This window comes from Lampetra planeri, chromosome 24, assembly GCF_965212315.1.
Source record: "Lampetra planeri chromosome 24, kcLamPlan1.2.h2, whole genome shotgun sequence".
NCBI lineage: Eukaryota > Metazoa > Chordata > Hyperoartia > Petromyzontiformes > Petromyzontidae > Lampetra > Lampetra planeri.
This window is the reverse complement of record NC_136130.1, coordinates 6,671,416-6,688,631: the sequence shown is the minus strand read 5'-3', so window position 1 is coordinate 6,688,631 and position 17,216 is coordinate 6,671,416. Positions and strand designations below refer to the sequence as shown.

The following is a 17,216-nucleotide window of genomic DNA, read 5'->3' as shown; positions in this document are numbered from 1 at the left end:
GTCACCAAGAGAACCCTCAATTCTGCTTGGAGAAAACTGTGGTCTGATTGCGTTGAGAGGTTTTCTCATGAACAGGAGCCGCCAGTTGTCGATGAAATTGCGTCCTTGGGGAAGAACATGGGACTGGAGGTGAATGAGGACGACATTCAAGAGCTGGTGGAGGAACATGGCCAGGAGCTGACCACCGACGAACTGATGGATCTGCATCGCGAGCAACATCAACAGGTTATGGAGGAGATCTCGTCTGAGGAGGAGGAGAAAAAGACGGAGGAATCCCTCATATCAAATGAGATTAGGGAGATGTGTAAAATGTGGGAAACAGTGCAAAATTTTGTAGAAAATCACCACCCGAATAAGGCTGTAGCAGTGCGAGCGATGAATTATTTTAACGACAATGCAATGTCACATTTCCGTGAAATCCTCAAAAGGATGCAAAAGCAAGTGTCATTGGATAGGCTCCTTGTTAAAGTCTCACAAAAAGAAAAATATTCCAGTGAGCCAACAGATAGCAGTGATTTCGTTAGTGACAGTGAAAGTCGTCCTACAGAATAACCCTCCTCCTCTCCTCTCTCTCGTCTCCCTCACACCAACCACGATTACATTTAATAAATACATTTGATTACTTTATATAAAATTTAAATAATAAAAATATTAAAAGTTAAATTTCGATATAAAACTTTCGTGACTTCAGGGATTCATCTTCTTGGTTCTTTCGGTAAAGTCACATAGAATGGAAATAATAAAATAATAAAACATAATAAAATAATTCTCACGACGTTTCGACCACAACGCAAGCAGCCGTCCTCAGGTGGAGAACAAGTCTGTCGAGAAGACAGTCTGAATCACACACCCCAGGCTTGGAGCATCTATTTAAGCTGGGATGGAGGGGGGAAGAGCGCCTTGACTAAATAATTTGCATATCAATATGAATTTAGCATATTTATGGGAAATGCAGATATGCGATTAGTACTACTTGTGAAATGCGTAGGAGGTTTGGTGGGGGGTTTAAAGTCATTATGCCCGTGCATTATGCAGGATTAGCAGCATCAAAGGGAGGGGATAGGGGTAACATTAATAAAGGGAAGGAATGTTAATACTATGTAGCTGCAGTAACTAAACCACCACGTAAACAACTAAAGTATAAACTACATAGTATCATCAGTATACTAAATATACTCTCCAATAAGCTGAGCTACTAACAGTAAGTAGACAAACCCAACATTAAATTTATGCCAGTATATAGTACGGTGTAGACTCGTGTGATGTAGCTGGAAGCATATTATATTTTTTGCGACATAGAATTGTAGTGTATTACTTACTGTTAGTAGCTCAGCTTATTGGAGAGTATATTTAGTATACTGATGATACTATGTAGTTTATACTTTAGTTGTTTACGTGGTGGTTTAGTTACTGCAGCTACATACTATTAACATTCCTTTCCTTTAATAATGTTACCCCTATCCCCTCCATTTGATGCTGCTAATCCTGCATAATGCACGGGCATAATGACTTTAAACCCCCCGCCAAACCTTCTACGCATTTCACAAGTAGTACTAATCGCATATCTGCATTTCCCATAAATATTCTAATTCCTCTTGATATGCTAATTATTTTGTCAAGGCGCTCTTCCCCCCTCTATCCCAGCTTAAATAGACGCTCCAAGCCTGGGGTGTGTCATTCAAACTCTGTCTTCTCGACAGACCTGTTCTCCACCTGAGGACGGCTGCTTGCGTTGTGGCCGAAACGTCGTGAGAATTATTTTATTATGTTTTATGTTTATTATTTTATTATTTCCATTCTACGTGACTTTACCGAAAGAACCAAGAAGATATAAAAAGTTATTTTGTATTAATCATTATTATATGAATATTTATGTGGGTTGAGAAACGAATCATCTGAGTTTCCATTATTTCTTATGGGGAAATTCGCTTTGATATACGAGTGCTTTGGATTACAAACACGTTTCCGGAACGAATTATGTTCGCAATCCAAGATTTTACTGTATATATTAGGCTATATATATTTTTTAGAAGGGTACTATGTTGAGCGCAATATTAGTCAGTGGCTGTGGACTTTCTGTGCTTTCTCTTGACTTGAGTGTCAAACTCCCACCAAAGATTATCTGTTTAGTTAACTCGCAATGGTGATGGTTTATTTCTAACTGTTCAGTATGAGACTTAAATAAATTCAGAACTATAGACTGGTTGTTTCCGTTTGCTTAAAACGAATGTATTTTCGGCTGTAATCTTGGAGGCCAAATTCAAAGAAATTTGATTTTCACATTTTTATAGATTTAAGCATTCCTTGTGCCAAATTTCAGCTCTCTTGTCTTTCTCGAACGTCATGAGAATCCACGTCAGTGATTATCATTTATGTGTTCGAAAACAAGTGCTAATTTCTAATCTCTTGTTAATCCACTGCTGGATGAAGCGCCTCCCCCCATGCTATGTCTGTCATGGGGGTTGTGTATTCATACTTCCCCACACTGATTATTAGTAGCGATATTTATTGAAGAGGGGAGGCGACGACCAGCTCGGATATAACTCGCTAATGACGTAAGCCGGGGCGGGGAATCAACCACAGGTCACCAGGTTCGTAGTTCATTGTACTCACCACTGCACCACCGCTCTTCACATGTATTAAGTAAGTTAAACGTAAATCCATAAGAGCAAGAGAAAGTTTACCGAGGCCAGCACGATAATTTACTTGTGTATGTGCGTGTGCGTGCAACTGTGCAAGAGCTAACCCATCAACACTGCACAGGACAGTGATGCTAGTCAGGGGTCTAGACAGACTGTGGAAGTTAGATTACAGATGGTATCTGGGAGTTTCAAAACCCAGGTCATACCTGAGTCAAACCTGGAAAGGTGGACACACTAGATCCCTACTTCTAGGGGTTGCCGACGTTCACCGTGACATTCGTATAGAGTGGGTAGAGTTTTTTTTCCACCAGCAAGTACTGAAGTGAGTTGATGCCGTCTTTCCACATCGTGCTGCTGGTTAACTGAAGCAAGTTGAACCTATACACACGCAGCACACGCACAGCACACGCAAAGACAAAGATTCGCCATGTAACTTACAAAGGTGGTTGTGGAAAGGCCAGAATGACACACGAGCATGTGGGTGTGGCCAGAATCTCGCCCCGGCCACCTTTGTCTCTCGAGTGCTGGTGTATACACAATGCATTAGATACTCATTTAGGACTAAATCAACTGAGTGGAGGTTCATGACCAGTCAGCATAATCATCACCACTGTTAGACATAGTTTGGTATTGAACCCGGGTGACTGGGTTTACAGCGCAGTCCACTAAACACGGTGCCGTTGCTCATTGAAAACACACACAATATAAATTGAAGAAGCCTACGACCGCATCACCAAGAATGCATGCTCCTGATTTCATCAGACCTCAGAAGCAAAGCAGGCTTGAGCTCGGATAGTGATTATCAGGCGTCATAGGTTCCGTTGTGGGCAGCAAATGAAAGTGTATCAAAATACATTGTACTGTATGTACAACTATGCTTCAAGGAAATCTTTGACGAGGGACACCAAGACACATCAGACAGAAGCAGCATTGCATTATTCTACCATCTACTGCCCTCTACTGACAACTTTCAGGGCTAACAAAAGGAATGTTTAAAATATTGCTGGCTTGCGCTCAATCCGAAAATCGGCGCCACTGGTCTCGTGTTGATGCCACTATGAACGGCAGGCAGTCCTCGACTTACGAACATTTTCTATAAAAATTTGTTTTTAACATTGACTTAAAACGTTAATTCTCACTTGCTAATTGAACAGCGGCACTATTTTGTTTCGCGATATGTAATGGGTCAACCTCGTGCTGCGAGTGTTTGTGTGGGTGGGCATTTAAATATACGATACATTATTTTGTTCTGACTTACGAACGGGTCTCAGGAACGAATTGTGTTCACAAGTCGATGACTGCCTGTACTAGGGTATCAGCTAACATGGGTGAAGGGCGGAGAGGGAATATTTAACATCTTCAACATAAAATTGTGATGCTATAAGAGCAGACCTGGTAGGTCAGGCGTCAACTGTGCAATTGCTGAGGAATCTGGCAGTAAGAAGGAAGCAAGGGTGATGATGTGGGCTATGGTAGCATCAACGACATTGATTTCACGATTTCGAACTTGCCTTCGGAGTGCCTCTCCAGCCACTTCGAGGCTTCTGAAGGGTGAGGGTGGGACCCTGCTGTTCATTGGGGGGATTCTGCTGCCGTGACACCGGACTTGCAATTAGGCCTCGGCAAGGTAAGGTAAAAGTTAAAAGGTAAAAACAACGAGCCTATCTTTACCCTACCTTTTACCTTACCACAATACAATCACTCTACCCTACCTTTTACCCTTCAGCAGGTAAGGTAAAAGGTTAAAAGCAACGAGCCTACCTTTTACCCTACCTTTTAACCCTTACCCCATACAAATTACCCGATTACAGGGTATATACTAGGGAACTACTACACATAAACAAGGTTTATAACGGTAAATTCTAGGTAGAGCGCTTTAATCATATAGAATACTCTCGATGATTCCAATTTTACACGCTTTCTTTTAACTCACTCTGTTGTTGTCATTGTTATCATTGTTGTAGTTGTTGTTGTAGTTGTTGTCGTCGTCGTTGTAGTCGTTGTTGTATCCTAAAATCTTGTAACTACATTTTTACTCACTTCCTAATGTGGTATCGACTGCAAACTTGGTATACTTATGTCATACTTATGACAACACTATATTCTATCATAAAAAAAGTATTTTTAAACATTCATTTTGTATATGTTATGTTTCGGGTTGGGTCTAATTGTCGACGCTCAACTGACATTGGCTGTAATTGCCCACGGCCCCTTACGCTATAGAAAGCCTCGGGGCCACTTCCTGGAGTCGTGGAGTTCTTCCATTACTAGTACATTTAATAAAAGCGTGGTTTTAAGAAAGTTTAAAAAAAATATTACTTATTAAATGGAGGCCACGGACTGCGCCACGGAGCTTTTAGCGGTAAACAAGGTACCATATTTACCGGGTAACACTTTGCGCTACCTTTACCCTACCGGGTAATTCTTCCGAGCTACCTTTACCCTACCCTTTACCTTACCCCTTGCCAAGTCGACACCTTTACCCTTTACCCTTTTACCTGGTAAAAAGGGTAAATTACCTTACCTTGCCGAGGCCTACTTGCAATCCACAGGCTACAAGTTCCATTTTCCAGTGCAGCAGTTAAAACAATGGGAATGCTTTTGTTTGTTTGCCCGCCTCTCTGCTCCCAGCAGTGAAAATGCGTTCACCACAGTTAGTCGATCTGCCGATCGCATGTGATAAGAGTAAACTACATGTACTCCCACCTTTTCCAAGACATCCATCCAGCATTGAAGACATCGACCCTCTCGATAGAACTCACTCTAGTGGAGGGCCTTCCACCAGCAGTAACATGAGACAGTAATTTAATGGGCTGCACATTTACATTTACTGCTCATTATTGGGGCATGGGGAACACCGGATCACCCCATTTAAAGCTTGCTTTTGGCTATTTCTGATTTGTATATATCGTGGCTTCCTGGTCTAAAAGCAAGATGATTGTGTTACTTCACAAGGATCATAGGAATCCATACAATGCCATTTATTTTCCTCTCGTTTCTGCTCATGCAACTGAACTGTATTCACGCAAATGAACTGTGTTCATGCATGTGAACTGTGTTCACGCAACGCACACCACGTGCTGAGCCTATGCTGGTCAAACTCGCCTTTGTGGGTTCGGCTCGTTGTTCTTGTCCTTTGTGTGCTTTATCATTCGGTATCGGCCAATCTCGCCCGATGGTCGAGAGATGTGCATTCCAGTCAGATACACTCTGTGGGGGGGGGGGCGGGGGAAGGCAAAAGTGGAAAATGCAACTCCATCCTGCCTGAAACATCACAACTTGGGTTGCACCCTTTAGAGGTACAAACAACATTCATGGTTAGGAAAGATATCACAATACAGTAAAACCTCGTTATTTCGGTATTTGATCATTCGTAATTGGGGATAATTCGGCACGGCTGCGCTTTCTGCAAATATATAGTACGAGTAATTCACCATGAGCCAAATTACCGTACCGAATGGTCCAATTTCGGCATACACGTGGAGCGACGCCGAGACGATTCCCCACACCAACAGCCCCCAGGTCCGGTTCGCGCCAGCTCTTATGCCTCGTCTGGTTCGGCCACGCCCCTATTGTCGAATTCTCCTCACCGCACCTGGCTCTGTCAATCTCTGCCTTTATTACACTTTCCCGCCATTGGATCCCGTGCTCCCCCTCACGGGACCCTGTCAACGTTTGTCCCATCAATCATCATTGGCACGTCCATTAGTAACCATGGTCCGGGCAACCATACTGTCCCTCTATGGCTCCGTACTGTCTTTACATATATGCAGCTATGTCCTCGTCGTGTCCTCCGCAAGTGCCCAGTCATCTTAGCTATGTTTGGGGAAACCAAAGCTGCAGCTAGCTGACCGAATCGTCATGATCCTGGCCGACACGTGACTATAGTCACACCAGTTACACCTCCTGCCCAGGGCTTAGGCTCCTGGGATGTGGAGCCAGCACTCCGTGTTCTTCAGCTTAATGTGGAAGGACTATCAGAGGCTAAACGTGATGTCATTCATGAAGTAGCCACTTCACACAATATCGACATCGTCTGCTTACAGGAGACACATGTTTCTGACGACCAAGCAGGGAGTTTCGAGATAGCTGAATATGACCTTGTCTGTTGCTCACGTCACCCAAAATATGGCCGTGCAATGTATGTAAAATGTGAACTAGTTGACATCGAACTGCTGCCGCCCTATGTTATCTGTGGTGCTGTGCGCATTGACTCTTATACTGTCTGCAATGTATAGAAGCCACCAAATAATCCATAGGGTATACCATTCAGTCTACCCAGGTTTCAGCATTCTGCGATATACGTTGGAGTTATTAACAGCCACCATACACAGTGGCAATATGCAGTGTCTGATGACAATGGCGAGGTGCTTGTGGAGTGAGCATCACAGTACGATTTTCACTTGGTACACGATCCTAAACAGCATGGCACCTTTCACTCGGCCAGGTGGAAACGCGACTATTCACCGGACCTATGCTGGGTCAGTGCAGCTCACGGCCATCAAATGCCAGCATCATGCACTGTTCTGAACAACTTCCCCAGGAGTCGGCACCGTCCATCATTATTCCACATCGGACTTCAGCTACCCATCATCACGAGCACCTTAAAACCACGCTGGAACTTTCGCAAGGCACAGTGGACAGACTACACTGCAGCAATTGAGTGCATCATCGCCTGCATCCCGAGTACCATCTCAAAAGATGACGCATGCTCACGCTTTATGGGGGTATTGACAATAGCAGCCACAAAGACCATACCACGTGGTGTTTGTGCCATCTATACCCCGAGTCTTGATGCTGAGTATGCCGAACTACTTCGACAATATGAGGAGTCCGGCGACCTGGAGGTAGCGACTCATCTTATTCACACATTGTGTGGTGTGCTCGCTGGGAAGAATTAGTAACAAATACAGACTTCTCCAATTCAAGCAGAAGGGCCTGGACACTTGTCCGCAAACTCGGTGCTGCCCAGAAACCCCCAGCATGCAAGCACCCACTGGTTACACCTAATCAAGTTGAGAATCACCTGGTACAGGTAGCCAAGACCAGTTGGGTCAAGGCGCACGAGTGTAACGTACGCCATGAGTGGCGGAAATACCTGCATAATGAAACAAAACGCCATCACGAGCCTTTCACGACTGCCGAAGGGCACAGTATAGGAAAGGTAAACTCTTTTTAATTTCACAGAGTAATGCCCACTGAGCTATTCACTTATTTTTCAGAAACAACCTGGCCACGAATTATAGCTCAACAAAGTGGCCTATCACGTGGCGTGGATATTTATAGCCGCATAAATAATCTAACTAATCAAAATGTAATCAAAATTGAGATTATTTAGATTATTTTGTTTAGGTCATGGACTCCCTGCGAAAAGCTGGTGCACATTCTACCAATTTTGTGAAACATCAGCATGGAGAAATTGGTAACTTTGACAATGGACTTTTACTGTAATGAGGGAGCGCAATCCAGGGGACACCAGAGGGTAATTAGTACGAGCACGATGATGTCATCGGGATCCAATCCTATGGGGGGATATGATCGGGCTGGAGAGGCATTCGGGAACCCTCGAAAAGGTTCCCCAAGGGGGTGTGGCCAGAGGCGTTGCTTAGCCCCGCCGAGGGGGATATATGGAAGATCGAGGGGAAGATTTGGGGTCGGTGTGGGAGCCTGGGTTCCGGACGGCGGCGCTGCCCTTCTCCTCCTCGCCACGGGCTACATGGTGGATCTTCCCTCGAAGCTCGCCTCCGCTTCCAGCGCGCCGTCAGCCAGCGGCGAGGCCGGGAGAGTGGAGTGAGCCTCGCGGGAATGCGGATACAGAAGCGCCTCGTCCACGGGTTGGGAGAGTGAAACCATCGGGAGGGAAAGCGAAGCATTGTGAATGAAGAAGCACTTGTAGTGAGCTCTTATGGAGACGGAGACGTTGTCGTAGAGGCAACACGGGTTGCTTTTATTAACTAACAATAACTATCTTAATGATCCCTCTCTAGGGAGGTACGGCCTCCGGGCTATCAGGGACTTATACTCTGCCCTCTTAACTCTTAGTCCTCCGGCTAGCAGTGCCTAGGGGAGACTATCTGACCCGATCCAGCCAAGGTACGGGTCTCGACCACTTGTCCCAGCTCGACCCCGCCCTGAGAAGGACGTTGGTCTCGAGGTCCCAGGGTCCTGACTAGGGAGGCTATCCTGACCCGACCCAGCCAAGGTACGGGTCCGACCACTGGTCTAAGCTCGACCCGGCCCTTACAAGGGCAGCGGGCTCGAGGTCTCAGGGTCCTAGTCTAAGTGGCCTTCAGTCTTCGTAACACTGCCTCGAGCTGTAATCGGGGTGCCCCTTTTATACACCTCCAGGTGACCCTCCGCCCCTGGTACTGCCCCCTTTCTGGAACCTTCCAGAAGATCTTGGAAGGCCCCCTCCCAGCCCCCCACCTGGGGTATGGGAGGGGAACCTACCTCCCTTGGGTCCGGCTCCCTCTATATCCCCTTTGTACTCGCTGGCACACCCTACCGACTTCTGGCTGCAACTGCAGGTAAGTGTATTCGGCGAACGGCAGGTAAGTGGATACCGGCGGAATGTGCATACGCGATCCGACGTTACATGTACGTACGCGATCCGACGCTACACACCCAACAAGCATCGTTGTGGAAATACTTTATTACTCTAACACCGGAAGCAATTCTACCAAGATTTGGTGTTTTATGAAACGCCAGTTTTGTGTTAAGCATAAGCAATTGTTCACTGTTGATCATAATTATTAGAATTCGATCATTTTAAGGGCAGGCTATGAATTCAGGTGAGTCAGTTGTGAGCTGTATGTGTTTAGACTGCAAAACACCCATTCGATTCATGGATCATCAATATTTAATATTCATATTGTGCCTCCATGTAAGGGAGGGGAAACGAGCAAGAATCACAGGTAGGCGCACGATTGGCCACGTGGGATAACACGACCACGTGTTTTTTAAGTGAGGGGGATAAAAAGGGGAACCTGAAGCGAGCGATCATCTCAACAAGCGGCTGCGTGGGCGGACGCACGGCAAGACTGAGGGCAGAGCCGCAGCACGAGCGCTTGTTGAGGTAATCGCTCGCAGGTGTGGGCGCGGTCGTGCTGCTGCGTGCTGTGGAGCGTGAGTGGTGGGGGACGCGAGAGAGTAATCAAGGAGCCGCAGCATGTGCGTGTGTTAAGAGGCAATCGCTCGCAGGTGTTAGGCGCTAGCGTGCCGCTGTCCGCTTCGTTAGCTTTGTCTGTGGTGTAGGCTAACTCCGTGCGGAGGTGAGCCAGCAATTTAGCTATGTCTCTCAGAGAGGGTGCTAGCGCGAGGGGGCCGATCACCCGGTCGGCAGGGGCCCAACAGGAGCCAATCGACGTGGTGAAGAAGGGAGTGGAGGGGGCGGATGTCACGCCCCTCCTGCCCAGCGAGGGCGGTGGGGTGGACGCCGGCCCCCACAAGTGCAAGTACCAGTCCTGAGTGTGTTTAAAATATCTGCTTTAGCTGCTGTAAACATAGGTGGTTCTTGTCATTCCTGTCTCTTACCACTAGAGGCCGACCGAAATTCGGTTTCGGTGCCGAAAGTTGGCAAATGGCCACTTTCGGCATACTTTCGGTTTTGGCCGAAAGTCAATTTTTTTACTTTCAGTTTACTTTCGGTTTCGGCCGAAAGTCAATTTTTTACTTTCAGTCTGGTTTCGGCCGAAATTGATATTGACTTTCGGCCGTCAACTGAAGATCTATTTTTAGAATATAACGCTAGTTGTTCTGCCTCACGGCAGGTGTCTTGCCTCACGGCAGATGTGGGGCGTATGTACACAGGAATTTCCTGTTTTTGATGCTAAGTTTGGTCACGTGACCAGGAAGTTGCGATTTTAGATTCCCACCACGCGGGCGTCCGCCATTACACATAATTCAAGATGGCGGCACACATCGCGTCCCAGTGAAGCCAGCCGCAATTGTCCATTGTGGGACTTTAAGAAGCATTGTCTGTAAGTTCGTTTATGTTCTTATAATATTGGCAATGCTGTTATAATGTTAGAATGACCGTTATAATGATGTAAATGCCTTTATAATGCTGTTAAATTGTTATGATAAATACGAGGCCTAGTTAACAACGAAGCCTGCAACTTTCCTTATTGTGAATGTTACTTGTAATTTAATAAGTCGAGTCAAACTTGTACCCAAGTAACTTTATTGCGATCTGGAGAGCAAGGATGATGAAATGTCTCATTCATAGTGCAGTGTTATGTGTAGTACTGTACATCTGGGGTGCAGTGTGATGATAACACGGTGTGCCTTTATGTAACACAGCAGCTTATGCTCTTGTATAGCTATTCAGTGGTAATGTAGGTGCCTGGCCCATCCAGGATCTATTGTTTAGAAACATGTTATCTAAGACAATGTTATGATGCTGTGGTGTTCATTCATTGTGTTGGTGTACTGTTTTCTTACCAGTTTTATCTCGTTAAATTCAATAAATGACGTTTGGAGTCGGATGTTCATCCTGGCTCTGAGGGTTTATTGGACGCGAGGTTAACTACTCAGCGCACAGCGAGGCCGAGACACTAGTGCTAAGTCTATCAGCCGGTCAGTCGGCGCTAGGCAATCTTATGCGATCGGCTGCATACACACACACGTCAGCAGCAGCAGCTTGCGAGCGAGGTTTCAGCCGCAACCATGGTCTGGGGCCATAATTAAAGGACGTCACGCACCTAGGGGGGGGCAGCGACTGCGTAGCGATTTGCCCGCTGCGCTGCGAACCTGGCGGCCCAAATTCGATTCCCGCTCACGGCCGGTGACGATTATTTGAACCGGTCCTGGGACTCCCCTAGGTCGACTCAGCCTCAAACGAGTAAGTGGTGTGGTATGTCAAAATCGCCACTGGGGAGACAAAGGCGGCCGGCCGTGGTGAATCCAAGTCCCGGGCGAAGCCGGGTAGTAAAGCTAGTATTTCATAAATTTTGTGACCGGTAACTTAGGTTATATACCTTTCTGTTTCGGTCTTGGTCGAAAGTGTAATTAACCTTTCGGTTTCGGCTTTGGCCGAAAGTAAATTTTTAACTTTCGGTCTGGTTTCGGTTTCGGCCGAAACTAGAAATTCAGTTTCGGTCGGCCTCTACTTACCACATCTACAATAAAGAATACCACAATAATAACTGCATGTGTTTTTGCACGGTGGCAGATAAGCAAAATGTACGCACTTCCTCAATTCACATAACCCACCAGACATTCTATTTTCCATAGCTCATATTTCAGCTATCTTTTCATTATGATTCACCTTATTACGTACATTAAGTACATTAAGCTAATGTACATAATAAGGCCCAAGCTGTGGACATTCGCTCAATACACATAATACATTACATACATTACTAGCGGGAAGTACCGAGCATTGCCCAGGGGAAAAATATATTTCAAAACTTAAAAACATAACATATACATACACAAATACTAAGCTATTGTGAAAGCCCGGCGTGCGGTTTGTCTGTCCATTTGTCTGTCAACAAAATTACAAGTCAAAAAAGTTATAGAAAGTGGGGGGTAAATAGTTGAACTAAAAGGTTTCCAAAATTGTCAACCCCCCTCCCACCAGCCTATTCCCATTTCATCGATACCACAAATCCTCACCAGATATCGATTCTCGCCACTCCCGTATGCGGGTTGACGCCACACACTTCATGATCATCCCCCCCCCCCCCCCCAATACAAAAGTCTATTTTATACGTTTTGCATTGTGTACAGTATGGGAACTACCCACATGCCAAGTTTCAAGTTTGTAGCATGTTGGGAAGTATGCTAAACATTTCGAACAGACACACATATCCACAAATTTCCCTTTTACATATATGTAGACTAGCTTTACTACCCGGCTTCACCGGGACTTGGATTCTTGTCTTGGATTAATACACGGCCTACGTGGAGGGTTGGGGGGGTGGGATGCGTGACGTCAGCAGGCACACTGCGTAACGCTGCCGCATGCGGGTGGCATGACAGATGTGATGTCACCGCTCACTTGCGTACAAAATATATGCATTATTGCGCCCCCCCCCCCCCCCAAATACAAAAGTCTATTTTTATATGTTTTGCATTGTGTACAGTCTGGAAGCTACCCACACGCCAAATTTCAAGTTTATTGCATGTCGGGAAGTATGCTAAACATTTCGAACAGACATACATATTCACAAATTTCCCTTATATATATGTACTTTAGTCTCATGTACGACATCAAGTACATAGATTATATACACTGATGTGATGCACGTAATACGTAATACAGTAAAACCTTGGATTGCGAGCATAATTCGTTCCAGAAACGTGTTCGTAATCTAAAGCACTCGTATATCAAAGCGAATTTTCACATACGAAATCATGGAAACTGAGATGATTCGTTCCACAACCCAAAAATACCGTATTCATATAAAAATTATTAATACAAAATAACTTTTTTTATTTTTATTATTTAAATTTTAAATAAAGCATATCAATTTAATTAATTAAATGTAATCGTGGCTGGTGTGAGGGAGACGAGAGAGAGGAGAGGAGGGTTATTGTGTAGGACGACTTTCACTTGAAGTACAGTTCCTAAAGAACAGTCACTACACTTGGACACAAAATAAAAAAATGCTTTGCGCACACACTTGTGGTCACAACACTATAGTAAACAGTATACGCTCGCACGAATGTTGACTATACGAGTGAGGCACGCTGACTGAGACCGAGCATGGGAGACGATTACCCACAATCCCGCAGCGAGAGAGAGAAGAACCATCGGCTCAGTTATAACGTGACGCTCGGCAGACAAAGCGTATACTGTACATACTACAGTACTCGTGTAATAATGTTCCAGGAGACTGGACGCCGGGGTTTGGAGGCACACGTATTTATTCCGTGTCGGTACAGCACAACACTGACATACCACACTGGAGGGGGTATCGGCCCCCTCACCCATCTAACTGTGGATACACTCTCTAGCTACGCCTAGCCTACCCCTGGGTCCTCCACTAACGGGCTAGGGGAGGCTAGCTAGCCGACACTGGTAAGTCGGGCTCACGGTACCCGGAGTCCCAGACCAGCTCTTACAAGAGCACCGGCTCTGGCTCTCGGGACCACGCCGCTGGCTCGATCCTGTTCGGCCCTGATAAGGGCGGCGATCCAGGGGAGTCCAGGGCTCTATCTACGACGATCTTCAGTCTTCACTGGTTAGCTTCAACATCTCTCCCCGAGCCCTCCGGCTCATCCCCTTTTATACCAAAACCCCCGCTGAGGGGTGGGGCCCCGGGGGATCCCAGCTCCGAGTCAGCCCCCCAGGCTGCCCGATGCGGACGTCGCTGGGAGCACCTTCCCGTGCACCGACATAGCCACGCCCACTGTGTTTCTTTCCCATCTGATCCCATTCTATAACAGCCCCTCCGTAACACCCCTACACTCGTATTGCAAGACCTCGCTCGTTTATCAAATTAATATTTATTTAAAAAAATTGCTCATCTTGCAAAACACTCGCAGACCAAGTTACTCGCAATCCAAGGTTTTACTGTACTCCAATTGACGCATTTTTTCATCTTGTTTGAAACCAATCGTGTGCTGCATCCGCATGCGAATATGTTTGTCGGTACCAGTGTGTAAATATTCACAACAGACATGACAAAATGCAATTTAGTTTGGTTCAAATAATTTGGCGATGTTAAGTTGGCAGTGGTGCACAAATACAAAAAAACAAAAACCCACAATTGTCAACAACACTGTGGCCTTAACAAAAGAAAAAAATATATATACAATACTCTTTGGTTCTTTCAGTAAAGTCACGTAGGTAGAAATAAAATAAAACAAATCACGACGTTTCGATCGCAACACAAGTAATCTTCATCAGTTAGAACAACCACAGCAAAGAAAATGCTGAAGTAGGCGAGAGAGCTGCCGTGGCAAGAGGTGATATAGGTAAGAAAGGGGGAGGAGCAAGGGGGGAGAGAGAGAGTGTGGAGCAGGGGAAGGGGAGCTGCGTGAGCGCTAAGGGGAGAAGAAGTGAGGCTGGGGGGGAAGTAGGCGGGGCTAGAAGTGGGAAGCTGAGTGTGGGACACGGGGGTAAAGGATTATGTGGGTTAAATACTTTGAGGAGTAACAATTGTCAATAGGATCGTTGAGCAAACGTACTTACTGGCCAGTCTTAATCGTGTAATGCTCTCAAGTTTAATGGACTGTTTTACCAATAGGTCAATGCAATCGCCATGGGATATAGGTCCCGGGTTTTGTTAATATTTTTGCTGCACGGTGGAAGAACAATATTTTTTATACGTGGACGTTAAAGGTAAACTCTATAAGAGCTGCAGTGGCGACTGCGTAATAAAATAAAGAAACATAATCATATTCCTCACCAAGGATGTCCTCCGCACATTCATTGATGTAATCACGCACTGTCACCCCTCACTATAATTTACAGTTCCATTCTTGCGTGCGGCAATAATGTTCAGTAGCTAAATTCTAATGCCAAGGTCTGCTAGCCACGATTTTTCAGTATACATCCGATGCCAGCCTTGCTACTTTGAAATAAATATGTCCGTACAGGAGAACCAGATAATCACGTTGCTTCATTACGACACAAATATATTTGCACAGCTTATTATTTACAACTCTTTATATACCATATGTAACAAATTAAATTACATACTGAATTCCACAAGCTTTTGTATTTTAATTTATTTTGTCATTTATAATACCCCACAATAATGCTCATGATTATTATCTCTTATGCATTATATAGTTTTGCGTTCAACTAGGACCCATATCTAAAAGAGAGGGTTCTTGCCTATACGTATGCTGAACTTCTGTTGCACCTTACGCAGTCAACCATGGGTAGTGCATCAGCAATGATTTAAGAAAGCTCTTGAGAAAATGAATGTTAAAATAAGTCCTGGGTTTTCTTGTATGAAACCAATTCTGCTGACAAAAATAATTCTCAGAAAGCCATGTTGTTGGTGGGATGTGTAAGATAAAATATTATGGAGTGGCAGATATTGGAAGGGAACTTCTTGTCTGAGAATAGGTTTTCCCCTTTTTTCTGGCAACAAAACAGGTGTTAAGATGTTAAAAGACCACACTGAAACCTTTTACAAGGAATCATGTCTGCATTAACCACAATACTAGTGGTCAGAACACAAACAAAAAACAAACTGTGATAGATTTGCACAGCAATACCCTGGTGTCGACAAACTAAGTTGAGTCTGTGCCAGCAGTTACATTGGGGAAACGAAACGACGTCTCGGACCGTGTTCACGAACACAAGGCAGATTTGAAACATGGCATAACCAATACCTCTACCGTGGCTGATCACTGTTTGAACGCGGTGGGCTCACATGATATTGTCTTTTCCGAGACCAAGGTACTCTGCAAACCTTTGGGCTACCATCAAAGATTTGTCCATAAAGCCATCCAGATTTAAAAACACAGACATAATTTCAACCAAGAAGATGGATACACAATATTAGCCAACTCTCAAATTTCCAGGCCCTATCCGAACTCGGCCCTCGCCGAGCTTACATTTACATTTACAAGCAAATTTCTGGGCCCTGGCCGAGCTCGGCCCTTGGCGAGCTTACATTTATAAGCAAATTTCTCTCTCCAACTCGCTCTCTCCTACTCGCTCCTACAATAACATTAGCTGCCCCGCCCATCTCTAAACCTTTATAAAGAGCCTGCCTCAGTAGATTCCCCCTCTTTTTCACCTGAAGACGGTTGCTTGTGTTGTGATCGAAACGTCGTGATCTATAATTTTTTCTACCTACGTGACTTTACCAAAATAACCAAAGAGTATACTCTGATAATATATGCACAATAATACATAGCTTTTAACGCGTTATTGCATTGCTTGCCGGGTGGACTTTTCGTTTTGTTTCATCAGCACTCCCGAATCAGGGGCAGGGTAACACGGAAAAGAAGAAGAGTGAGCAACACCATGGGCATGACTAAGCCACCAGGGCCTGGAATCAACAATGACAATGCGGGGCAGCCGGGGCAGCACCAATGGGCATCCTTGCAGCTTGGCCGCCTGGCTTCTCACCTGGTAGAAATGTCATCGTCCTCGCCACCCCAGCCCCAGTAGTTGTTGGGGAAGCCGTTTATCTTCTCAAACTGAGCCTTGGAGAGGCCTGACACTCCGCCAAAGATCCTGTTGTACGGGAGTCTGAAAATAAACATTGTCGCGAATGTGATTAAAAAACCTTGCAGCATTTTTCCGGTGCGCTACTTTTAGACTTGAAAGAGAATCATAGTACTATACTTTGTTGTGGGTGTTCGCATAAGTGTTTTGGTAAGCCTATGCACCCGCAATCTTGACAAGACATACACTATATTGCGTGCAATTATACACAAATGATGGCCAATTGTCATGAACAATAACGGAGTGGCAGCCAAGGAATGCAACACATCCAAGAGGACGTCTGTCAAGAAAATCGAGTGATGAAATCGGTTTGTCCATGGGGATGCAATGTTGGATTTTTGTATCACGGGATCCCAAGCGGTGGCGACGGTTTGGGGAAAGCCTTCAACCAGCAGTGGATTGACTATGGTTGATAATGACGACGATGATGAAGA

At 45.3% G+C, this 17,216-nt stretch overlaps 1 protein-coding gene across 1 annotated transcript in view; it reads right to left on the bottom strand.

Annotated features, from left to right (window-relative positions):
• Positions 1–1,620: 1,620 nt before the first annotated feature.
• LOC144726683 (beta-1,4-galactosyltransferase 2-like) overlaps positions 1,621–17,216 on the bottom strand; it is a 36,559-nt gene continuing 20,963 nt past the window's right edge. The window contains exons 4-6 of the mRNA XM_078605474.1: positions 16,684–16,806; positions 5,748–5,852; positions 1,621–3,020 (exon numbers count right to left, since the gene is read on the bottom strand). Coding sequence (XP_078461600.1) covers positions 2,891–3,020; positions 5,748–5,852; positions 16,684–16,806 — 358 coding nt within the window. The 3' untranslated portion in view covers positions 1,621–2,890. The remainder of the gene's footprint in view (positions 3,021–5,747; positions 5,853–16,683; positions 16,807–17,216) is intronic.